The sequence below is a fragment of the Haliotis cracherodii genome, unplaced genomic scaffold (assembly GCF_022045235.1).
Source record: "Haliotis cracherodii isolate W230 unplaced genomic scaffold, xgHalCrac1.p SCAF_25, whole genome shotgun sequence".
NCBI classification, from domain to species: domain Eukaryota; kingdom Metazoa; phylum Mollusca; class Gastropoda; order Lepetellida; family Haliotidae; genus Haliotis; species Haliotis cracherodii.
The window spans coordinates 5781605-5807452 of NW_027266281.1; the positions used below are offsets into that span (position 1 = coordinate 5781605).

Consider the following 25848-nt stretch of genomic DNA (forward strand, 5'->3'; position numbering starts at 1 on the left):
TATGTCAATTACTGTGCCAGCACACATTGTGTTATGTGTTCATGTAGAGACACAACTGTTGTGTATTGATCCTTGTCATGAGGTTGTGTTTATTATCACTGTTGTGTTCACACAGCATGTCAACTCAATTAATTCAGTCTAATGGCTTAACATCATGGGACAGCTGTGTGTGTCCTTTTATCAGAAATGTAAAAATTGGAACTGTTTGATTTGTTGAACTTGCTTTTTATGATTCTTGCAAAAAATATTTGTAACTGGCTTTGTGTATTTGTGTTGCTTGTAAACGATAAGTTGATCCTGTTTCAGCTCTTTGATCAAGTCTGTATTCATGTTTCAGCTCTTTGATCAAGACTGTTGATGTTTCAGCTCTTTGATCAAGACTGTTGATGTTTCAACTCTTTGATCAAGACTGTATTCATGGTTCAGTTCTTTGATCAAGACTGAATTCATGGTTCAGTTCTTTGATCAAGACTGTTAATGTTTCAACTCTTTGGTCAAGACTGTATTCATGTTTCAGCTCTGTCACGTGATCAAAACTATTCATGGTTTCTATTAGACTGGGTATATTTCAGACAGAAGCAGACGTCATGTTAAACATTGCGCACTATACCACCCCTGTCAACATTAGCAGTTGTTTCAGTGAAACCCAGCCTCGATACTCGTCAACTCCTTCCACACCGGAGCTACTCTCGGGGTTTCTGACGGGGTGCGAGCTCTTGGAGGGTCTGGATAGACCTCAGTTACTCACTAGTCTGTGTGGCACACCCGAGTGATCAAGTGTTGCAAAGCGGTTGCATTGTAAACCAATTCATTTGGTAAATTGCCTTTTGTTGAAAGATGCTGTTACATTAGGACCGCCACCGTGGTCCAGTGGATAGAACGTCTGCCTGGAGACTGCCACTGTGGTGCAGTGGGTAGAACATCTGCCTGGAGACCACCACTGTGGTCCAGTGGATAGAACGTCTGCGTGGAGACCGCCACTGTGGTGCAGTGGGTAGAACGTCTGCCTGGAGACCACCACCGTGGTCCAGTGGGTAGAACGTCTGCGTGGAGACCGCCACTGTGGTCCAGTGGATAGAACGTCTGCCTGGAGACCGCCACTGTGGTCCAGTGGGTAGAACGTCTGCCTGGAGACCACCACTTTGGTCCAGTGGGTAGAACGTCTGCCTGGAGACCGCCACTGTGGTCCAGTGGGTAGAACGTCTGCCTGGAGACCACCACTGTGGTCCAGTGGGTAGAACGTCTGCCTGGAGAGCAGATGGTCAGTGGTTTGATCCCCTGGGTGGTTCCAGAGATGGGTAAGACATCGAGACGTTGTGGTACATGGTTCTTGTCCTATTGTCAAGGCAAGGGCATGAACTGAATATACAAGTCCAGTTTCCACCTTTGCTGACCTAGGCTGGGATTCCTGAGGTACAGTTTCAGTCTATCCATAGTCCAATCAAACTCGCGTAAGGAACTTGACATCCAGTTTGTATACATCATGGATTTCAACATGCAGATTTTGGGCAACTGCAGGATTTGCAAAGCATGCATACCGCAAACTGGCTGTTGACAGATATTTTCCAAATCTTTTCATGTTTCTAATCAGGGTGCTCAAGTGATCTGATTCACTTCGTGGGGTAAGACCCGTTTTATTTCAATATAGATTTTGATTATCGATCAGATCGTCTTGACTGGGCACCACCATTTTGTTTGAAGCAATTGCAAGTGATACGAGAGATGGATTCTGAGTGTCCAATAAGAGGGACATAGAAGGGATATAACTCATAATAGCCACTGGTGGCGCTACAATTGAACCCAGAAATTTCAGTCTTGTTCGGCAAGTTTTGAATTGATTGGTTGGTTTGTTGTTTAACACCGCACTCAGCAATATTCCAGCCATATGATGGAGGTCTTTAAATAATCGAGCCTGGACCAGACAATCCAGTGATTAATATCATGAGCATCAATCCACACAATTGGAATCGATGACATGCATCAACCAAGTCAGCAAGCCTGACCACCCGATCCCATTAGCAAGGGTTGAAATTGGAGTTGTATAGTTAACACCCTTGCCTTGAGATGAGGTGAGGTGAAATTGGGTTTAACGTCGCGTCCAAGATTATTGCACTTATATAGCGACGTGCATGCACGTGTGTGTGTGTGGCTGCTTGTACTAGACCGGACTGATGCCGATTTATAGTGCTAGCCCACTGAAATAACATGCCACAGTTTAACATGAATACCCCACTAAGACACAGTATACTGACTCCGAGCCGACCAGTCCTTGCTTTAACCCCTTAATGCCGAGCGCCAGACAGGGTAACAACAAGTACCATCTTTTAACGTCATTTGGTATCACGCAGCTGGGGATCAAACCCCAGACCTTCCGCTCTCCGGGCGGACGCTCTACCACTAGACCATGGAGGCGGTCCCCTTGCCTTGAGACTTTGTCATACGTGGTTCTTGTAGAACATTGAGACATTGTGTTCATTGCCATCCTCCGAGCCAGACAGACATTGCTGACACCTCCTGCCTCCTAAATGGCAAATGGTGATCAAGTGTTACTGGCTTTACCAGTATTCCTCAGAAGGCGGGGAGGTTTATGTGCAGCGCTTTATTGCTGATGGGCACAGGGTTTCAGAGAATCAATAAATCTCAGCCTCTCAGTGCTGGTGTCAGTGAAAGTAGCTGCCATTAGTTATTGAGAGTTGTCTCCCTTGCCTGCCACCATCTAGTCGTTGTGGGTTGTTCCTTTTCCTGAATACATCCCTCAGTTTGTCAGCATCAGTCTGCGGCCACTGGGTTTAAATTCGAGATTATATTACTTGATTTGTCAGAACCATACTGTTTTTCAGTAATTAAAATCTAATACTTCCCTTCCACATAAAGCTGACATGCTGTGATTGAACTGGCCTGTCTCACTCAGCATTCTGTTGCATTCCTTCAGGACCCGTAGAGATCCGGGGTAGAATAGGTCTTTAGCAACCATGCTTCCCATAAATGGCGACTGCTTGTCGAAAGAGGCGACTAACGGGATCGGGTGGTCAGGCTTACTGACTTGGTTAATGCATTTCATCATATCCCAAATGCTTATGATGTCAATCACTGGATAGTCTGGTCCAGATTTGATTATTCACAGACCACTGTAGCATAGCTGGAATTTTGGTGAGTGTGGTGTTAAACAACAAACAAAGTAAGAAATCCATTCCCTCTGTGTGTGAATGGTGGAGGAGGCAACTCCCATACCTTGCCATCACCTCCTACTCCCAGCATTCAAGTTTACTCAGCAGAATGTAGGTCAAGAGTTATCAGAATGTGGGTCAGAACTGCATCTGGAGCCAGGGTGGGATGCTGTCAGCACCTGTGGGGAGGGGTGACATTTCAGATGCTTCAAGCGACCTGGAAGAAGGGTTTTATGGGTCCTGTCAGCAGTGTGTCTATGGCCTCCTTGATCTGAAGCTTTGTAGAAGATCTGGTAAGTCAAGTCTCTGGGCATCTGGCGGCCTTCTGTGCTGCTCTTGGCCTGGGGAAGTAGGTGCTTCACCTGTGTGGCATCCCTAGTGGAGCACTAAATAGGGCCTCCTCTCTCCAGAATAGACTAGGAATCTCACACTCAAGTGTAGCAGGTAGTGTCCTCTCTCCAGAATAGACTAGGGTATCTCACACTCAAGTGTAGCACTAGTGTGTCTTCTAAATGGGGCCTCCTCTCTCCAGAATAGACAAGGGTATCTCACACTCAAGTGTAGCAGGTAGTGTCCTCTCTCCAGAATAGACTTGGATATCTCACACTCAAGTGTAGCAGGTTTGTGTCTACTAAATGGGGCCTCCTCTCTCCAGAATAGACTTTGGTATCTCACACTCAAGTGTAGCAGGTAGTGTCCTCTCTCCAGAATAGACTTGGATATCTCACACTCAAGTGTAGCAGGTTTGTGTCTACTAAATGGGGCCTCCTCTCTCCAGAATAGACTTGGGAATCTCACACTCAAGTGTAGCAGGTTTGTGTCAACTAAATGGGGCCTCCTCTCTCCAGAATAGACTAGGGTATCTCACACTCAAGTGTAGCACTAGTGTGTCTACTAAATGGGGCCTCCTCTCTCCAGAATAGACTTGGGTATCTCACACTCAAGTGTAGCAGGTAGTGTCCTCTCTCCAGAATAGACAAGGGTATCTCACACTCAAGTGTAGCTGGTAGTGTGTCTACTTAATGGGGCCTCCTCTCTCCAGAATAGACAAGGGTATCTCACACTCAAGTGTAGCAGGTAGTGTCCTCTCTCCAGAATAGACTTGGGTATCTCACACTCAAGTGTAGCAGGTTTGTGTCTACTAAATGGGGCCTCCTCTCTCCAGAATAGACTAGGGTATCTCACACTCAAGTGTAGCACTAGTGTGTCAACTAAATGGGGCCTCCTCTCCCCAGAATAGACAAGGGTATCTCACACTCAAGTGTAGCAGGTAGTGTCCTCTCTCCAGAATAGACAAAGGTATCTCACACTCAAGTGTAGCAGGTAGTGTGTCTACTTAATGGGGCCTCCTCTCTCCAGAATAGACTTGGGTATCTCACACTCAAGTGTAGCAGGTAGTCTGTCTACTAAATGGGGCCTCCTCTCTCCAGAATAGACTTGGATATCTCACACTCAAGTGTAGCAGGTAGTGTCCTCTCTCCAGAATAGACTTGGGTATCTCACACTCAAGTGTAGCAGGTAGTGTGTCTACTTAATGGGGCCTCCTCTCTCCAGAATAGACTTGGGTATCTCACACTCAAGTGTAGCAGGTAGTCTGTCTACTAAATGGGGCCTCCTCTCTCCAGAATAGACTTGGATATCTCACACTCAAGTGTAGCAGGTAGTGTCCTCTCTCCAGAATAGACTTGGGTATCTCACACTCAAGTGTAGCAGGTAGTGTGTCTACTTAATGGGGCCTCCTCTCTCCAGAATAGACTTGGGTATCTCACACTCAAGTGTAGCAGGTAGTGTCCTCTCTCCAGAATAGACTTGGGTATCTCACACTCAAGTGTAGCAGGTAGTGTCCTCTCTCCAGAATAGACTTGGGTATCTCACACTCAAGTGTAGCAGGTAGTGTGTCTACTTAATGGGGCCTCCTCTCTCCAGAATAGACTTGGATATCTCACACTCAAGTGTAGCAGGTAGTGTCCTCTCTCCAGAATAGACAAAGGTATCTCACACTCAAGTGTAGCAGGTAGTGTCCTCTCTCCAGAATAGACTTGGGTATCTCACACTCAAGTGTAGCAGGTAGTCTGTCTACTAAATGGGGCCTCCTCTCTCCAGAATAGACTTGGATATCTCACACTCAAGTGTAGCAGGTAGTGTCCTTTCTCCAGAATAGACTTGGGTATCTCACACTCAAGTGTAGCAGGTAGTCTGTCTACTAAATGGGGCCTCCTCTCTCCAGAATAGACTTGGGTATCTCACACTCAAGTGTAGCAGGTAGTGTGTCTACTTAATGGGGCCTCCTCTCTCCAGAATAGACAAGGGTATCTCACACTCAAGTGTAGCAGGTAGTGTCCTCTCTCCAGAATAGACTTGGGTATCTCACACTCAAGTGTAGCAGGTAGTGTCCTCTCTCCAGAATAGACTTGGGTATCTCACACTCAAGTGTAGCAGGTAGTGTGTCTACTTAATGGGGCCTCCTCTCTCCAGAATAGACTTGGATATCTCACACTCAAGTGTAGCAGGTAGTGTCCTCTCTCCAGAATAGACAAAGGTATCTCACACTCAAGTGTAGCAGGTAGTGTGTCTACTTAATGGGGCCTCCTCTCTCCAGAATAGACTTGGGTATCTCACACTCAAGTGTAGCAGGTAGTGTGTCTACTTAATGGGGCCTCCTCTCTCCAGAATAGACTTGGGTATCTCACACTCAAGTGTAGCAGGTAGTCTGTCTACTAAATGGGGCCTCCTCTCTCCAGAATAGACTTGGATATCTCACACTCAAGTGTAGCAGGTTTGTGTCAACTAAATGGGGCCTCCTCTCTCTAGAATAGACTAGGAATCTCACACTCAAGTGTAGCAGGTAGTGTCCTTTCTCCAGAATAGACTTGGGTATCTCACACTCAAGTGTAGCAGGTAGTGTGTCTTCTAAATCGGACCTCTCCTCTCTCCAGAATAGACAAGGGTATCTCACACTCAAGTGTAGCAGGTTTGTGTCAACTAAATGGGTCCTCCTCTCTCCAGAATAGACTTGGGAATCTCACACTCAAGTGTAGCACTAGTGTGTCTACTAAATGCGGCCTCCTCTCTCCAGAATAGACAAGGGTATCTCACACTCAAGTGTAGCAGGTAGTGTGTCTTCTAAATCGGACCTCTCCTCTCTCCACAATAGACAAGGGTATCTCACACTCAAGTGTAGCAGGTTTGTGTCAACTAAATGGGTCCTCTTCTCTCCAGAATAGACTAGGGAATCTCACACTCAAGTGTAGCAGTAGTGTGTCTACTAAATAGGCCCCTCCTCTCTCCAGAATAGACTAGCGTATCTCACACTCAAGTGTAGCAGGTTTGTGTCTACTAAATAGACTAGGGTATCTCACACTCAAGTGTAGCACTAGTGTGTCTACTGAATTGGACCCTCCTCTCTCTGGAATAGACATGAATAGAAATCAGTATCCATGTGCTTTAGTGGGGTATTCATGTTAAACTGCGGCATGGGATGTCAGTGGGCTAGCACTGTAAAGTTGGCATTGGTTCCGGACTTGTACAAGCAGACAGACAAACAGACAGACAGACAGACACATGCGGGTTCAGATCACATGGATGTTCAGATCACGTGCAGGTTTCGAACATGTGAAGGTTCAGGTCATGTGGAGTTTAGATCACCGGCAGGTTCAATTCATATGGAGGTTCAGATCACATGTAGGTTCAGATCACAAGCAGGTTCAGGTCACGTGGTGGTGGTGATGGTGATGATGATGGCAGTGATGATGATGATGGTGGTGGTGATGATGAGGAGGAGGAGGAGGAGGAAGAGGAGGAGGAAGATGATGATGATGATGATGATGATGGTGGTGATGATGATGATGATGGTGGTGGTGGTGATGATGATGATGGTGGTGATGATGAGGATGAGGATGATGATGGTGATGATGATGATGATGATGATGGTGGTGGTGATGATGATGATGGTGGTGAGGATGATAATGATGATGATGATGGTGGTGATGATGATGGCAGTGATGATGATGATGATAATGATGATGATGATGGTGGTGATGATGATGGCAGTGATGATGATGATGATGGTGGTGATGATGATGATGATGGCAGTGATGATGGTGGTGGTGATGATGATGATGATGATGATGATGATGATAGATAGTTCCTTTACCTCAAACAAGGAGTGTGAAATACTGGATAATATACCTGCACTTGGCAAGGTAGGCATTGCTCATTATTCTCCCAGTGTGTGTTTCCCAGTGCGGATATGGGAGATAGGTACCGGCAGCAGTCAGCTGTACCAGGAGATCTCACATGTAGACACGGTGCCGATTCCATGGGGAGCAGAAATAACTTCTGGCAAGCAGATCTTCCACGGGGAGCTTTTTGTCAGGGAACAGTTATGTGGATGTTTTTAAACGGTTTTATATCTTCCTCATACAGACTGGTCTACTAAAGTCTTTATCTGAAATGGTTGAGTCAGGGAAGATGCTTCTGTTAATGATAGATAATAGGCAAACTGTGTGATGTATCCGATGCGATGTGCTTCTTGGCAGAGCGGGCAACATATGAAGGAGATAATCAGGCATAAAACAACATTTACTCACTTGGCTGTTCAGCTCATGTTACTATGACAACGCTAAAGAATGACCTCTGCTCAAGGTCGGGTAATCAAGCTTACCTTGTTTTTCCTGCTTTCCCATCTTTCACCGATCTACAACACCCACACTGGAAATCAGTGACACTTGGCCTGTCGTTACTCTATTGTGAAGGATGGGCGATACTGGGAGGGTGGGGGTGGGGGGGAGAAGGTGTGGGGGGGGAGCTATTTTATTTTGGTAACCTCTGACCTGTAGAACCATCATGTTCAAGGAAGGTTTAATGGCTGTCTGGTTTTGTGTCAGGATGTCCCAGGTTTAATGGTTGCCTGGTCTTGCGTCAGGATCTCCCAGGTTTAATGGCTGCCGTGTGTTGTGTCAGGGTCTCCCAGGTTTAATGGCTGTCTGTTCTTGTGTCAGGATTTTACTGATAATGATTATGGTTTTAATAATGATGATGATAGTGATAATGATAATAATGACAACAATTTTATTGATTTTACTGATGACGAATATAGTGATGACTAATGCTACATGCCTGTAGGTTGTTCTCATAAAGTAAACCTGTCCCTCGAGATCCATCAGCCCTGGCCTTCATACCTGCATGGTAAGACATAAATCTCCATGTTCATGTTTCCATGGAAACCTGGCCAATTGGCAAAATAATATTGTCCTAGTAGTCATGCTTCTCTGCAACTAGTAGTGGAGGAAGATCGCACAAGATCTAGCCCGGACAGCCAGGTCTCCCAGTGCATGTGATCCTACTGCGTGGTCTGATGCCCTTGATGTCAGTCACTGGATTGTCCGGTCCACACTCGATTATTTACAGACCATCCTCAAAGAACTGGAATTATGTCAAATCATAGACTCAAGTTTATAAGAAATGGTTCGGTTGTCAAGGGCATTGCTATGAGCTGTGTGGTGTTGTGTCCGAACCCTGGTTCTCCCTGTGTATGTTTCTAGGTCTGTCAGCACATAGCCTTTCTCGTGGGTTTCACCAAAGTAATAAACATCTGAGACCTGCATCACTTCCTGCTATATGCACCCTTAATGTTGGGTCATTAAATCCTGGAAAAATTTATCCCTCGCATATAAGCACAGACTTGTCTTTAGTATCAATTCATTCTGTCATATATATGACTGTCATTATCCGTCATCAGAAATAGAATATCAATAAATCCGTACTGAACTACGCAAGACATAGAGAATCTCACCCGAGTGTCTTTTGATATCAAATATATCAACACGAGTTGATAAAAGTGGAAACATTCCGAGGCTTGCCAAGGATTTTTGCCACATTTATCAACGAGTTTTGATTTGATATCAAAAGACAAGAGGGAGAGATTTTATTTATCATCCAACATCATTCTTCCAACTTTTTCAATTAGTAGACAGTTATTAGCAGTGTCTTCAGTGTAAAAAGTACTGCTAACAGCTTCAGTAGCAGAGCCATTAGTGATGCCATTTGATTGTGACGTCATGGTAACCAGTGATGTCACAATGGTCTGCAAAGCATTGTGATGTAAATTCATTGCAGTGTAGATATCGCTTGATCTAATCCAAGCCATATCTGTGGGAGCCAGTTTTGGATGATAAAACCCTTATGTTGCACTATGTCTTCAGTGTATATCTGGACCTACGTTAGTTATCTATTTTATTTACTGAAATTCTGCTCTTTTAAGCCATTGATGAGACATCTTCAGCTCTAGTAAGATTACGTACAACCAAATGTTTTCCTATAGACTTCTATAGCGATGATATAATTTTTTTAAAAATAAGTGAGCGTTCAGCAGCTATTATTATGATTATGGTGACACTGATTATAATAGGGACTACTATAGTGATGATATATTTTTTTTATAATAATAAGCATATAACAACTATTATTTGCACATGTGTGCACATTCTGACCTTGAAGTAGGAATATAAATAGAGAATCTTGGGTCTTTTGAAATCAAACATATCAACACTTGTTGATAAAAGTGGAAAAACTCCCCGGCAAGTACAAGAAGCTAAACACACTACCCCCAGTTCCGCACCAAATGTCGCTTACTTGAAACTATCTGTGAACACATTCAGCATAAGTCATCATGTTAAAAGAAAATATTGAAAAACATAGTCAGTTTTAATTACTGAATGGATGTATATTTATAAAACATAACAATCTTATAAAATATCATCCAATCACAGTTGCCAGATGAGTCAATCTACACTGAAGGCTCTCTACGAAAACTGCTGGTCGAACAACTGATACTGATTTTGTGTAGATGAGCCTCAGTATCATGGTTATACCCGCTTCCCTAACAACTGATGCTGATTTATTGTTTTATAGGAATTATTTAGAAGTTGACGGATGACAAAGTAGACACAGTTTATGGATAACAACAAAAATTCTTTTTTAACTGTGAAGATGATATTTTGGTATAGATCCTTATACTGTTGTCAAGTAAGAAATGTATGTGAAGTCTTGCTTGACAGCAGTATGAGGATATATACCAAAACGTTGCCTTCACAGTTTATTAAAGAAGTTGTTATCCATAGATTGTGTCTACTTTGTGATGCTGATTTGGTGTAGTAGAACCAGGATCAGGGTGAAACCTGATTCCCTAACAACTGATTCTGATTTGGTGTAGCAGAACCAGTAGCAGGATAAAACCTGCTTCCCTAACAACTGATTCTGATTTGGTGAAGCAGAACCTGGATTAGAGTAGAACCTGGTTCACTAACAACTGATTCTGATTTGGTGAAGTAGGGTAAAAACTGCTTCTCTAACAACTGATTCTGATTTGGTGAAGCAGAACCTGGATTAGAGTAGAACCTGGTTCACTAACAACTGATTCTGATTTGGTGAAGTAGGGTAAAAACTGCTTCCCTAACAACTGATGCTGATTTGGTGCAGTAGAACCAGTCTCAGTGTAAAACCTGCTTCCCTTCAACTGATGACAGGCATTTTGACACAGACAACACCCACTTGTTGAATGTGAAACAAGCACACAATCTGCTGTACTGACATAAGCTGAAGATGAACCTGTCATCTTAAAACCTGACAACTTCAACCGTGACGTGTAGACCCCTTGTGTACAGTAAAACGTAGTGGATACTGTTTACCTTGGAACTACTTTTTCACACTGATAGCTCTCAAACATGCGAATATTGTCTAATCGTTCCACCTTGACACAGAGACAATATTCTCCCCAAGAACTTCTCCAAAATGGAAAAGGCAGGAGATGAGATTTCTTCATCGCTATGGCAACTAATGCTCCCATTTCTCAGTTTACCGTGTGTGGTAAACTATTTAACAGTACAGACCGAGGCATTAAGCAAGTTCCCCTCATAACTGTGGCCTAGTGTGTGTCTCGCCCTAAGGTAGGAGTCAGCCAGGGAGTATTACATTATGGGCTGCATGTAGGGGTCAGTGTCTCACCCTGTGGTAGGGGTCAATGTCTCACCCTGTGGTAGGAGTCAGGGGGTATTACATTATGGGCTGCATGTAGGGGTCTGTGTCTCACCTTGTGGTAGGAGTCAGCCAGAGGGTATTACATGATGAGCTGCATGTAGGGGTCTGTGTCTCACCCTGTGGTAGGAGTCAGGGAGTATTACATTATGGGCTGCATGTAGGGGTATGTGTCTCACCCTGTGGTAGGAGTCAGCCAGGGGGTATTACATTATGGACTGCATGTAGGGTCTGTGTCTCACCCTGTGGTAGGAGTCAGCCAGAGGGTATTACATTATGGGCTGCATGTAGGGGTATGTGTCGCACCCTGTGGTAGGAGTCAGGGAGTATTACATTATGGGCTGCATGTAGGGGTGTGTGTCTCACCCTGTGGTAGGAGTCAGGGGGTATTACATTATGGGCTGCATGTAGGGGCCTGTGTCTCACCCTGTGGTAGGAGTCAGCCAGGGGGTATTACATTATGGGCTGCATGTAGGGGTGTGTGTCTCACCCTGTGGTAGGAGTCAGGGGGTATTACATTATGGGCTGCATGTAGGGGTCTGTGTCTCGCCCTGTGGTAGGAGTCAGCCAGGGGGTATTACATTATGGGCTGCATGTAGGGGTCTGTGTCTCACCCTGTGGTAGGAGTCAGCCAGGGGGTATTACATTATGGGCTGCATGTAGGGGTCAGTGTCTCGCCCTGTGGTAGGAGTCAGCCAGGGGGTATTACATTATGGGCTGCATGTAGGGGCCTGTGTCTCACCCTGTGGTAGGAGTCAGGGGGTATTACATTATGGGCTGCATGTAGGGGTCTGTGTCTCACCCTGTGGTAGGAGTCAGCCAGGGGGTATTACATTATGGGCTGCATGTAGGGGTCAGTGTCTCGCCCTGTGGTAGGAGTCAGGGGGTGTTACATTATGGGCTGCATGTAGGGGCCTGTGTCTCACCCTGTGGTAGGAGTCAGCCAGGGGGTATTACATTATGGGCTGCATGTAGGGGTCAGTGTCTCGCCCTGTGGTAGGAGTCAGCCAGGGGGTATTACATTATGGGCTGCATGTAGGGGTCTGTGTCTCACCCTGTGGTAGGAGTCAGCCATGGGGTATTACATTATGGGCTGCATGTAGGGGTCTGTGTCTCACCCTGTGGTAGGAGTCAGCCAGGGGGTATTACATTATGGGCTGCATGTAGGGGTCAGTGTCTCACCCTGTGGTAGGAGTCAGCCAGGGGGTATTACATTATGGGCTGCATGTAGGGGTCTGTGTCTCACCCTGTGGTAGGAGTCAGCCATGGGGTATTACATTATGGGCTGCATGTAGGGGTCAGTGTCTCACCCTGTGGTAGGAGTCAGCCAGGGGGTATTACATTATGGGCTGCATGTAGGGGTCAGTGTCTCACCCTGTGGTAGGAGTCAGCCAGGGGGTATTACATTATGGGCTGCATGTAGGGGTCTGTGTCTCGCCCTGTGGTAGGAGTCAGGGGGTATTACATTATGGGCTGCATGTAGGGGTCAGTGTCTCGCCCTGTGGTAGGAGTCAGCCAGGGGGTATTACATTATGGGCTGCATGTAGGGGTCTGTGTCTCGCCCTGTGGTAGGAGTCAGCCAGGGGGTATTACATTATGGGCTGCATGTAGGGGTCAGTGTCTCACCCTGTGGTAGGAGTCAGCCAGGGGGTATTACATTATGGGCTGCATGTAGGGGTCTGTGTCTCGCCCTGTGGTAGGAGTCAGGGGGTATTACATTATGGGTTGCATGTAGGTGTCTGTGTCTCACCCTGTGGTAGGAGTCAGGGGGTATTACATTATGGGCTGCATGTAGGGGTCTGTGTCTCACCCTGTGGTAGGAGTCAGTCAGGGGGTAATACATTATGGGCTGCATGTAGGGGCCTGTGTCTCACCCTGTGGTAGGAGTCAGCCAGGGGGTATTACATTATGGGCTGCATGTAGGGGCCTGTGTCTCACCCTGTGGTAGGACTCAGCCAGGTGGTATTACATTATGGGCTGCATGTAGCGGTCTGTGTCTCACCCTGTGGTAGGAGTCAGGGAGTATTACATTATGGGCTGCATGTAGGGGTCAGTGTCTCACCCTGTGGTAGGAGTCAGCCAGAGGGTATTACATTATGGGCTGCATGTAGGGGTCAGTGTCTCGCCCTGTGGTAGGAGTCAGCCAGGGGGTATTACATTATGGGCTGCATGTAGGGGCCTGTGTCTCGCCCTGAGGTAGGAGTCAGCCAGGGGGTATTACATTATGGGCTGCATGTAGGGGTGTGTGTCTCACCCTGTGGTAGGAGTCAGCCAGGGGGTATTACATTATGGGCTGCATGTAGGGGTGTGTGTCTCACCCTGTGGTAGGAGTCAGCCAGGGGGTATTACATGATAGGCTGCATGTAGGGGTCAGTGTCTCACCCTGTGGTAGGAGTCAGCCAGGGGGTATTACATTATGGGCTGCATGTAGGGGTCAGTGTCTCACCCTGCGGTAGGAGTCAGCCAGGGGGTATTACATTATGGGCTGCATGTAGGGGTCAGTGTCTCACCCTGTGGTAGGAGTCAGCCAGGGGGTATTACATTATGGGCTGCATGTACGGGTCAGTGTCTCGCCCTGTGGTAGGAGTCAGTCAGGGGCTATTACATTATGGGCTGCATGTAGGGGCCTGTGTCTCCCCCTGTGGTAGGACTCAGCCAGGGGGTATTACATTATGGGCTGCATGTAGGGGCCTGTGTCTCACCCTGTGGTAGGACTCAGCCAGGGGGTATTACATTATGGGCTGCATGTAGGGGTCTGTGTCTCACCCTGTAGTAGGAGTCCGGGAGTATTACATTATGGGCTGCATGTAGGGGTCAGTGTCTCACCCTGTGGTAGGAGTCAGCCAGGGGGTATTACATTATGGGCTGCATGTAGGGGTCTGTGTCTCACCCTGTGGTAGGAGTCAGGGAGTATTACATTATGGGCTGCATGTAGGGGTCAGTGTCTCACCCTGTGGTAGGAGTCAGCCAGGGGGTATTACATTATGGGCTGCATGTAGGGGTCAGTGTCTCGCCCTGTGGTAGGAGTCAGCCAGGGGGTATTACATTATGGGCTGCATGTAGGGGCCTGTGTCTCGCCCTGAGGTAGGAGTCAGCCAGGGGGTATTACATTATGGGCTGCATGTAGGGGTCTGTGTCTCGCCCTGAGGTAGGAGTCAGGGGGTATTACATTATGGGCTGCATGTAGGGGTCAGTGTCTCCCCCTGTGGTAGGAGTCAGGGGGTGTTACATTATGGGCTGCATGTAGCGGTCTGTGTCTCACCCTGTGGTAGGAGTCAGGGGGTGTTACATTATGGGCTGCATGTAGGGGTCTGTGTCTCGCCCTGTGGTAGGAGTCAGCCAGGGGGTATTACATGATAGGCTGCATGTAGGGGTCTGTGTCTCACCCTGTGGTAGGAGTCAGCCAGGGGGTATTACATTATGGGCTGCATGTAGGGGTCTGTGTCTCGCCCTGTGGTAGGAGTCAGCCAGGGGGTATTACATTATGGGCTGCATGTAGGGGTCAGTGTCTCGCCCTGAGGTAGGAGTCAGTCAGGGGGTATTACATTATGGGCTGCATGTAGGGGTCTGTGTCTCACCCTGTGGTAGGAGTCAGCCAGGGGGTATTACATTATGGGCTGCATGTAGGGGTCTGTGTCTCACCCTGTGGTAGGAGTCAGCCAGGGGGTATTACATGATAGGCTGCATGTAGGGGTCTGTGTCTCACCCTGTGGTAGGAGTCAGCCAGGGGGTATTACATTATGGGCTGCATGTAGGGGTATGTGTCGCACCCTGTGGTAGGAGTCAGCCAGGGGGTATTACATTTAGGGGGCGACAAGGTCGCAGCTTCTCTGGGTAATCTTGGCTCTGACGGATTTTTCTCCTCAAGTTGGACCTAAAGTAACAGTCAGATCATTTGTTCTTTCAAATTGTTGGGGCAGGGGGGATTTGTCATCTTCTGACGACTCTTGTACAGCTAAATCGAGCCCTCTGTAAACTTGCAATATCATCTAGATACAGCAGTAATGGTGCATGTTGTTAAAACCATTCACTGAAAAAAAGCATGAACATTTTAATAGTTGTTCATAACATAACTGGTCATTATTAGATCAATCTTCATCAGTAACTCCATTTCATTGTTAAATGAATGGATATTCATTTGTTAAGTGATATATTCCTAACAACTGGTTATCTCCCATAAATCTTTATTGTATATCTGCATGTCATTAACATGTATACAGTGATATATTCCTGACAACTGGTAGTGATTGTATATATCCATGACGTTATTAAATGCAGCATTTAATGCTTGGAGCCTCAGATAAAAATATCCTTTCCAGTCTGAGGCCATGACTTGACAAGATATTTGTTTATAGATCTTTATAGTGTTTATGAAGCAAGGAGCATTTTCCCTCAGTGTTGATATCAGGGCGACTTTATTGAGGTCAGGTGGCAGGAAGATAGTATGTACCTCAGCTAGAAGAGACTACTCGCCTGACAACTGGGAATACTACTGACACTTTGAAGTCAGGGTACATTTGATGAAGTTAAGTTCCATATATACACCAAGTAATGATGTTGTCAGGGCAGACGTTCCATATATACACCAAGTGATGATGTTGTCAGGGCAAACGTTCCATATATACACCAAGTGCTGATGTTGTCAGGGCAGACGTTCCATATATACACCAAGTGATGATGTTGTCAGAGCAGACGTTCCTTATATACACCAAGTGATGATGTTGTCAGGGCAGACGTTCCATATATACACCAAGTGATGTTGTTGTCAGGGCAGATGTCCATATATACACCAAGTAATGTCGTTGTCAGGGCAGATGTCCATATATACACCAAGTAATGTCGTTGTCAAGGCATTTGTTCCATTTACACCAAGTGATGTTGTTGTCAGGGCAGATGTCCATATATACACCAAGTGATGTCGTTGTCAGGACATTTGTTCCATTTACACCAAGTGATGGTGTTGTAAGGGCAGATGTTCCATATATACACCAAGTGATGTCGTTGTCAGGGCAGACGTTCCATACACTCTTAGTTCTGTTGTCTGCATGGCAGCAATTCTTGCAGGAAGTCCACAATCCTGTTTTTTGTTTATCACATTGGTTAGTGGCTTTGTGTCTTCTGATGGCATTGATCATCGTCCCCGGGTTCAATCTGCCTGCAATTCTTGCAGGAAGTCCACAATCCTGTTTTTTGTTTATCACATTGGTTAGTGGCTTTGTGTCTTCTGATGGCATTGATCATCGTCCCCGGGTTCAATCTGCCTGCTTCCACTGACAGTGAGAACAGCCAGACCAAGTGCCTGGCGAATATACAATCTTTATGTTGTAATCCGCCTACCTCATCCTGTGCTTCCATATCTATATAGTCTTCTCAGCAGGGCACATGGCAGTATGGCAGTCATCTGAAGGTATTAAATCTGTTGCAATCTCCTCAGAGTTTCAAAAACGCTTCATTGAAGTCAGCCTCCTTGATCAGCGTTAGACATTGGCACTAGTCCTGCAGTCCTTGTGAAACTGCCCAGTAGTAAAGGTATCATAAGGACTAGTAGAAATTTGCCATTTTTATTATTTGCTATATGTTATCATTATAAGGAAAAGTGGTCTAAAACTCTTAGTTTCTAACGCTGCAGACAGACCCAGAAACTAGGGTACAGATGGGTACTCGGGTACAGATGGGTAACTCGGGTACTCGGGTACTCGGGACGGGTGGGTCCTGAGTAGGACCTGAGTACCCCCCAAAAAACCCGGACCTGAGGTTAGTCATGTGATGTATTGTTTAATGTTCACTATACCTCAGTGGTTCCACTACAAGTCGCTAATGTTTGCATTTCTTTCTGCCAATGCACACATTCCTTTTGCCTTTCACGTGTTTGAGTAAAGATAACGCTTCAGTCAACTTCCGTGTACACATGATCTGATCGTTTGATACATGGATCTAAATAGTTTTGGCCAGGGCTGCGGTAAAACAATTCCCAATCAGCATGATCAGACATCTTGTTCCAAACTCTTGAGACCTGCAGGGAGGGTCGGGTAAAGGGTGTCGGATACCCGGGGTAGGGTCGGGTAAAGGGTGTCGGATACCCGGGGTAGGGTCGGGTAAAGGGTGTCGGATACCCGGATACCCGGGGTAGGATCGGGTAAAGGGTGTCGGATACCCGGGGTAGGGTCGGGTAAAGGGTGTCGGATACCCGGGGAGGGTCGGGTAAAGGGTGTCGGATACCCGGGGTAGGGTCGGGTAAAGGGGGTCGGATACCCGGGGAGGGTCGGGTAAAGGGTGTCGGATACCCGGGGTAGGGTCGGGTAAAGGGTGTCGGATACCCGGGGTAGGGTCGGGTAAAGGGGGTCGGATACCCGGGAGGTAAATTTGGACTCGTCCCAGCCCTACCAGAAACGTTACTACATGTCTACATTGAAGCACGTCTTCTATACTTCTGCAATCTAGGTTGCTTCACTTATCTGAAAAGGAAGAGATTCATTTGGCTCCTTTCTATTATGTTTTGAAATTATTCAATTGAACAACTTTACCAAAAAGATCTTGAAATATTTTCATTTCAGAGACTAAATGTTGGTTAAGTTTTCAGTATAACTGAGGCTGTATCATATGACAGCATGTCATGTGTCATGTGTCATGTGTTCCAGGGTCCTGTGCAGACAAAGTTTGAGAGGATCCAGGCTGGGAGTCTGCCGCCCAAGTTCGGAGAAATCTCCTGCGAGGCCACACCAGAAGACAAGTTTGTGAGTTGATGTTCAGCGCTTTAGTTTAACATCCTGTTCTTACTGTCGTGAGTGTTGTAGTAGCAAAGATGTTTTACAAGCAGATCATTTCCTTGATAAATGTTGGCTTCATCTGTCACACAAGATTCTCTGGGAACTTGGTGTCACAGCAGTTAAAGCTTCTGGTTGACTGGTGTTGAAAGACTTAAACTGCCATCCATTAAACTCCCTCCAGCAGACTAAATACTGCCTTGCATAAATAGTGCTGATCGGGGCACTTGACTGGGGCTAACTGGCCGTGAGATGGATTCAGATCCCCCAACGTATGGTGTCCATCAGTTGGGTACATACATACCCCGATGACTACATACTGCATGCATTGAGCACGCTCCACCAGACTAAATACTGCCTTGCATTGAGCACGCTCCACCAGACTAAATACCGCCTTGCATTGAGCACGCTCCACCAGACTAAATACTGCCTTGCATTGAACACTCTCCAGCAGACTAAATACTGCCATGCATTGAACACACACCAGCAGACTAAATACTGTCATGCATTAAACACTCTCCAGCAGACTAAATACTGCCATGCATTGAACACTCTCCAGCAGCCTAAATACTGCCTTGCATTGAACACTCTCCACCAGACTAAATACTGTCGTTCATTGAACACCCTCCACCAGACTAAATACTGCCATGCATTGAACACTCTCCACCAGACTAAATACTGCCTTGCATTGAACACTCTCCAGCAGACTTAATACTGCCTTGCATTGAACACTCTCCAGCAGACTAAATACTGCCTTGCATTGAACACTCTCCAGCAGACTAAATACTGCCTTGCTTTGAACACACTCCACCAGACTAAATACTGCCTTGCATTGAACACTCTCCAGCAGACTAAATACTGCCATGCATTGAACACTCTCCAGCAGACTAAATACTGCCTTGCATTGAACACTCCCCAGCAGACTTAATACTGCCTTGCATTGAACACTCTCCAGCAGACTAAATACTGCCATGCATTGAACACTCTCCAGCAGACTAAATACTGTCGTTCATTGAACACCCTCCACCAGACTAAATACTGCCATGCATTGAACACTCTCCAGCAGACTAAATACTGCCATGCATTGAACACTCTCCAGCAGACTAAATACTGCCTTGCATTGAACACTCTCCAGCAGACAAAATACTGCCTTGCATTGAACACTCTCCAGCAGACTAAATACTGCCGTGCATTGAACACTCTCCACCAGACTAAATACTGTCGTTCATTGAACACTCTCCACCAGACTAAATATTGTCGTTCATTGAACACCCTCCAGCAGACTAAATACTGCCTTCCTATGAACACCCTCCAGCAGACTAAATACTGCCGTGCATTGAACACCCTCCAGCAGACTAAATACTGTCGTTCATTGAACACGCTCCAGCAGACTAAATACTGCCTTGCATTGAACCCATCAGGGTATGTATGTACCAAACTGATGGACACCATACGTTGGGGGGATCTAAATCCATCTCTCTGGGAGTTAGCCCCAGTCAAGTGCCCCAATCAGCATCGCCTGGGATTACGCTCGCTAACTAACTCTCATCCTCGTCTGCCCTTGAATCACTGCTGCCAGCATGATACATTTTCCTCATGCCAGTGTGACACTGAGTGCACCACCATGCACATTCACCAACAGACGCACACAGCAGCAGCGCACCTAGTTCTGCACCATGACCGTGGAATATATTTATTTTATGAAAAAAAAAAAATCAAGAAATGCATACAAAAGCAAGTCTAGCCAGCCCTAGCTAGCTCTATTCCAAATCAGCATAGGGAATTTTTTTTGTTTTTGGAGTCAAGAAGGATATTGTGTAATATAAGATTTCAGAGACTAAATGTTAGTCTACAGCACACCTCATCCGCATCACCATGACTCTGTTGGTCATCAATCATCTCCATTGTGTTGCCTCCTCATCCATCAACACATGCTCACGATTAGTGTTTCCCCAACAAGGGCCAGACAAGTCCCCCATCTTCATCTCCTGTTTAGCAGTTTACAGGAAATTAGTTTACTCGGACATGCTGCACCTGGCACGTTGCCGCGGCAACCACTGTGCTGGCGGAATACCTCATCAAGGTGGGAGCTATCAACAGGAACATGCTGTCTCCATTACGGGGGACTCGTAGTAGATAAAACTGGTTACATAGGCCCATTTCATCTCTCTGGATTTGTACTGATCTGTAAACAAGTCAAAAGTTGAAGCCTTTTTGAGTGAAATTAAACTGAGTGAACTGTGTTTCCTGAAGGTGATGAAATCAAAGGGAGATAAGCAGTGTGTTGAGGGAAGGAAATGAACATGAGTTTACAGAGCTGTCAGATGTCAGATTAGAGATAGAGTCCACATGAATTCTCTGGCTGTTTCTGAGTGCGTGAGTTGGGTTTAACGCCGCTTTGAACGATATTCGTGTTATGTCACGGCGTGTTTGCTTCCTGAAGGAGGAAAGTGCCGGAGTCCAACCAATGTTTCTGGAGTGCCCAGGGACTTCCCGCACTTTAGACAATTGTGCCTCCCGTGCCTCCTGGCTGTTTCTGCCTCTCTTAGATCTCATCCCAAGAATTTTGATGGTAATCGACAAACATTTGAGGTGACAAAAGTTACGATCTTTCTACAAAATCTTGAAACATTCACTTCACCTGACGTTAGCAGACAACAAGAATATTGAACACAAACCCAGACAGTTCCAACTCTCAAGTTTCATTGCAACCAGAATAGAAACACTATTGTGATGAACATACTGTAGAAGGTGGTACAAGGGCTGGTCGAAAAGTTCTAAGCCTAACAAACAAAACCAACAATTGTGAAAGTGTTTTCAACATGATCTCCCTGCTTTTCAATACACTTCTCTTATCGATACTGAAGCTTTTCGATTCCAATCAGGAAGACGTTTTCTGAAGCCACCCTGAAAACCCATTAATGGCAGCTTTGAGGTTATCATTGTCGTCATAGCGCTTTCAAACGAAGGTGTTCTCTTAGTTTATCACTTGGTGCCAGGTCTGGCGAGGATGGAAGGTGAGGAAACTCATCAAATCCACATTGTCACACAACAGCCTTTGCAAGTCAAGAGGTGTGAGAAGAGGCATTATCATGAAGTAGTAGAACTCCAGCAGTCAACATTTTTCGCCGCTTTTTTTGGATAGAATCTCTCAGGCAATGAAGCAAATCAGCATTGTAGCATCGGTTTCTAAGTAACCAGCTAGGTTCACACCCTTTGCCTCCCAGAATACAGAGACCATCACTTTCTTCCCTGATCTTGAAGACTTGAATTTCTTTGGCGGAATGGTGCCATTCTGTGGATTGATGTTGAAAGCTGGTCAGGCTTAGAAGTGTTTGACCAGTCCTCGTATATCAACCTACATACAAAGCCAACATACAGAACCTACACCCAGAACCTACATCCAGAACCTACATACAGAACCTACATTCAGAACCTACATCCAGAACCTACATTCAGAACCTACATCCAGAACCTACATACAGAACCTACATCTAGAACCTACATACAGAACTTACATCCAGAACCTACATCCAGAAAGTATGTCCAGAACGTACATCCAAGAACGTTTATCCAGAACGTATATACAGAATGTTCAGACAGAACATTCGTCTGATCAAAGCCAAGACTTATCCTGGGTCATGGTGACCTGTAACTGGAGGGTCGTGTGTTTCCTCTCAGGAATCACTATGATGACAGCACGTGCAGAGATCACCACTGTCAAGAGTGAGGTATGTCGTCAGAACGTCTCTGCCATAACTCCATGCTGAGACATGGCATAAATCACACAGTCAGCACAGCAAGAATGCCGGGTTTTCTCAGTGTGCGCTTTTTATTATTACCACAGAAACGAACAGGTACCAGACAGTGGTGAAGGTTGCCTTTGCAGCTGATAATTGTATTGCCCATCACAATCAATCATTGACGACATGGATGAAGATTAAGGAGGATTAGTGTTCATGTTTTGTCATGTTATGTCATGTTATCTCATGTTTTTTTATGTTTTCCCATGCTATCCAATGTTATCCTATGTTATATCATGTTATCCCATGTTATCTCATGTTGTATCATGTTATCCAATGTTATCTCATGTTATATCATGTTATCCCATCCTATCCCATGTTATCCCATGTTATCAATGTTATATCATGTTATCCCATGTTATATCATGTTATCCCATGCTATCTCATGTTATCTCAAATTATCCCATATTATCTCATGTTGTCCCATATTATATCATGTTCTCCCATGTTATCCAATGTTATCTCATGTTATATCATGTTATTCCATGTTATATCATGTTATTTCATGTTATCCATGTTTTCTCATGTTATCTCATGTTATCTCATGTTATCCCATATTATATCATGTTATCCCATGTTCTCCCATGTTATCTCATGTTATTCCATGTTATCACATGTTATCTCAAGTTATTCCATGTTATCTCATGTTATCCCATATTATATCGTGTTATCCCATGTTCTCCCATGTTATCACATGTTATCTCAAGTTCTCCCATGTTATCTCATGTTTTCCCATGTTATCTCATGTTATCTCATGTTCTCCCATGTTATACCATGTGATCTCATGTTTTCCCATGTTATACCATGTGATCTCATCTTCTCCCATGTTATACCATGTTATCTCATGTTATCCCATATTATATCGTGTTATCCCATGTTCTCCCATGTTATCACATGTTATCTCATGTTCTCCCATGTTATACCATGTGATCTCATGTTTTCCCATGTTATACCATGTGATCTCATCTTCTCCCATGTTATACCATGTGATCTCATGTTCTTCATCCTTGGCTTCACCTGACAGTGGCTAGTAAGAAAGCAGGAACAGATGGAATACGTTATAACACCTAAACACTGACGGAGCTTATTGTTCTTCAGTGAATGTTTGTCTCCCAGGGGGGATACAAAGAGTGTTGTGAAGACTTGTATAAATGTTTTGACACTCTGCTTACGCAACTGGAAGCAATAACATATCATATCATGTATTTTCCCTTCCGAGTTTGGGAGGGTATGTGTTTGTGTGTGTGTGTGTGGGGGGGGGGGGGGGGGCATGTACACTCTCCTGATACCCATGCTTTCGCTGCTTCCATGGTAACGGAACAATAAAACTATTCCTTCATGACTTTGGTATTTTTGGTCTTGCATTTTTCTGATGAAAGGGATCAGATTATGTCTGCCCTATTTGTAGAATATAGTAAGAATGTGGAAAGACAGAATTGGAAAGAAGTATTCAAAGAAAGAATGTTTCCTGTAGTTGTCTGTGAGGTCATTGTTCAGGATTTGCTGTGGAAGTCTGTTAATAGTAACCTGTGAGGGAGTCAGTGCAAGGAGTCAGTACAAACCCAGTACAAGGAGTCAGTACAAGCCCGGTACAAGCCCAGTACAAGGAGTCAGTACAAGCTCAGTACAAGGAGTCAGTACAAGCCCAGTTCAAGGAGTCAGTACAAGCCTGGTACAAGCCCAGTACAAGGAGTCAGTACAAGGAGTAAGTACAAGCTCAGTACAAGGAGTCAGTACAAGCCAAGTACAAGGAGTAAGTACAAGCTCAGTACAAGGAGTCAGTACAAACCCAGTACAAGGAGTCAGTACAAGCCCAGTTCAAGGAGTCAGTACAAGCCCAGTACAAGGAGTCAGTACAAGCCCAGTACAAGGAGTCAGTACAAGCCCAGTACAAGGAGTCAGTACAAAATCAGTACAAGGAGTCAGTACAAGCCCAGTACAAGGAGTCAGTACAAGCCCAGTACAAGGAGTCAGTACAAGCCCAGTACAAGGAGTCAGTACAAGCCCAGTACAAGGAGTCAGTACAAGCCCAGTACAAGGAGTCAGTACAAGCCCAGTTCAAGGAGTCAGTACAAGCCCAGTACAAGGAGTCAGTACAAGCCCAGTACAAGGAGTCAGTACAAGCCCAGTACAAGGAGTAAGTACAAGCTCAGTACAAGCCCAGTACAAGGAGTCGGTACAAGCCCAGTACAAGGAGTCAGTACAAGCCCAGTACAAGCCTGGTACAAGCCCAGTACAAGGAGTCAGTACAAGGAGTAAGTACAAGCTCAGTACAAGGAGTCAGTACAAGCCAAGTACAAGGAGTAAGTACAAGCTCAGTACAAGGAGTCAGTACAAGCCCAGTACAAGGAGTCAGTACAAGCCCAGTACAAGGAGTCAGTACAAGCCCAGTACAAGGAGTAAGTACAAGCTCAGTACAAGCCCAGTACAAGGAGTCAGTACAAGCCCAGTACAAGGAGTCAGTACAAGCCCAGTACAAGGAGTCAGTACAAGCCCAGTACAAGGAGTAAGTACAAGCCCAGTACAAGGAGTCAGTACAAGCCCAGTACAAGGAGTCAGTACAAGCCCAGTACAAGGAGTCAGTACAAGCCCAGTACAAGGAGTCAGTACAAGCCCAGTACAAGGAGTCAGTACAAGCCCAGTACAAGGAGTCAGTACAAGCTCAGTACAAGCCCAGTACAAGGAGTAAGTACAAGCTCAGTACAAGCCCAGTACAAGGAGTCAGTACAAGCCCAGTACAAGAAGCCAGTACAAGCCCAGTACAAGGAGTCAGTACAAGCTCAGTACAAGCCCAGTACAAGGAGTAAGTACAAGCTCAGTACAAGCCCAGTACAAGGAGTCAGTACAAGCCAAGTACAAGGAGTCAGTACAAGCCCGGTACAAGCTCAGTACAAGCCCAGTACAAGGAGTCAGTACAAGCCCAGTACAAGGAGTCAGTACAAGCCCAGTACAAGGAGTCAGTACAAGCCCAGTACAAGGAGTCAGTACAAGCCCAGTTCAAGGAGTCAGTAGACGCCAAGTACAAGGAGTAAGTACAAGCTCAGTACAAGCCCAGTACAAGGAGTCAGTACAAGCCCAGTACAAGGAGTCAGTACAAGCCCAGTACAAGGAGTCAGTACAAGCCCAGTACAAGGAGTCAGTACAAGCCCAGTTCAAGGAGTCAGTACAAGCCAAGTACAAGGAGTAAGTACAAGCTCAGTACAAGCCCAGTACAAGGAGTCAGTACAAGCCCAGTACAAGGAGTCAGTACAAGCCCAGTACAAGGAGTCACTACAAGCCTGGTACAAGGAGTCAGTACTAGGAGGCTTAACACACTGCTGGCCTCTTTCTGACAACCCAAGATTTAGCAAAACGTGGTTTGGAGATCACCCCTTTGACCTTCAAGTGAGCAAGCTCCTGGCACAGGTTGGTAGATATGTCTGTCAGATTTAAGGAGGTGTGCAGAGCCCTCTGCCTGTAGGTGCCGCTGTACAGAGTTGAAGGGGGAGCCTTCTCACATGCATCTAGCCACCATTGGTCTGCTGGTGGAGACGGATATCTTCCATGACATGTTTTTTAATTGTTTGCATGAATTTATTCATTAAATATATGGGGATCCTATGTCCAGGAGGGGGTGGATAGAACAGCAGCATTGATGAAGTACAATTGTGTGGGGAGGGGGGTGGATATAACAGCAACATTGATGAAGTACAATTGTGTGGGGAGGGGGGTGGATATAACAGCAACATTGATGAAGTACAACTGTGTGGGGAAGGGGTTGGATATAACAGCAACATTGATGAAGTACAACTGTGTGGGGAGGGGGTTGGATATAACAGCAACATTGATGAAGTACAATCATGTGGGGAGGGGGGTGGATATAACAGCAGCATTGATGAAGTACAATCATGTGGGGAGGGGGGTGGATGTAACAGCTAGACTAATTATGTGTACGGAGGGGGATGGGTAGAACAGCAAGACCGATGAAGTACATTTTTTTCAGGGCAATATGTGCTGGCTGTGTTGACAGTATTGTGCTGACAATATTGTGTTGGCTGTGTTGACAGTATTGTGTTGAGAATGTTGTGTTGGCTGTGTTGA

General features: G+C 45.7%; 1 protein-coding gene across 8 annotated transcripts in view; it reads left to right on the plus strand.

The window, feature by feature from the left end:
- The window catches only part of LOC139472740 (phospholipid transfer protein C2CD2L-like), a 99716-nt gene that overhangs the window by 24255 nt on the left and 49613 nt on the right, over positions 1-25848 (plus strand). For all 8 annotated transcript variants that reach the window (XM_071255200.1, XM_071255203.1, XM_071255201.1 and 5 more), the window contains exon 2: positions 17840-17935. In XM_071255200.1, the coding sequence (XP_071111301.1) occupies positions 17840-17935 (96 nt within the window). The remainder of the gene's footprint in view (positions 1-17839; positions 17936-25848) is intronic.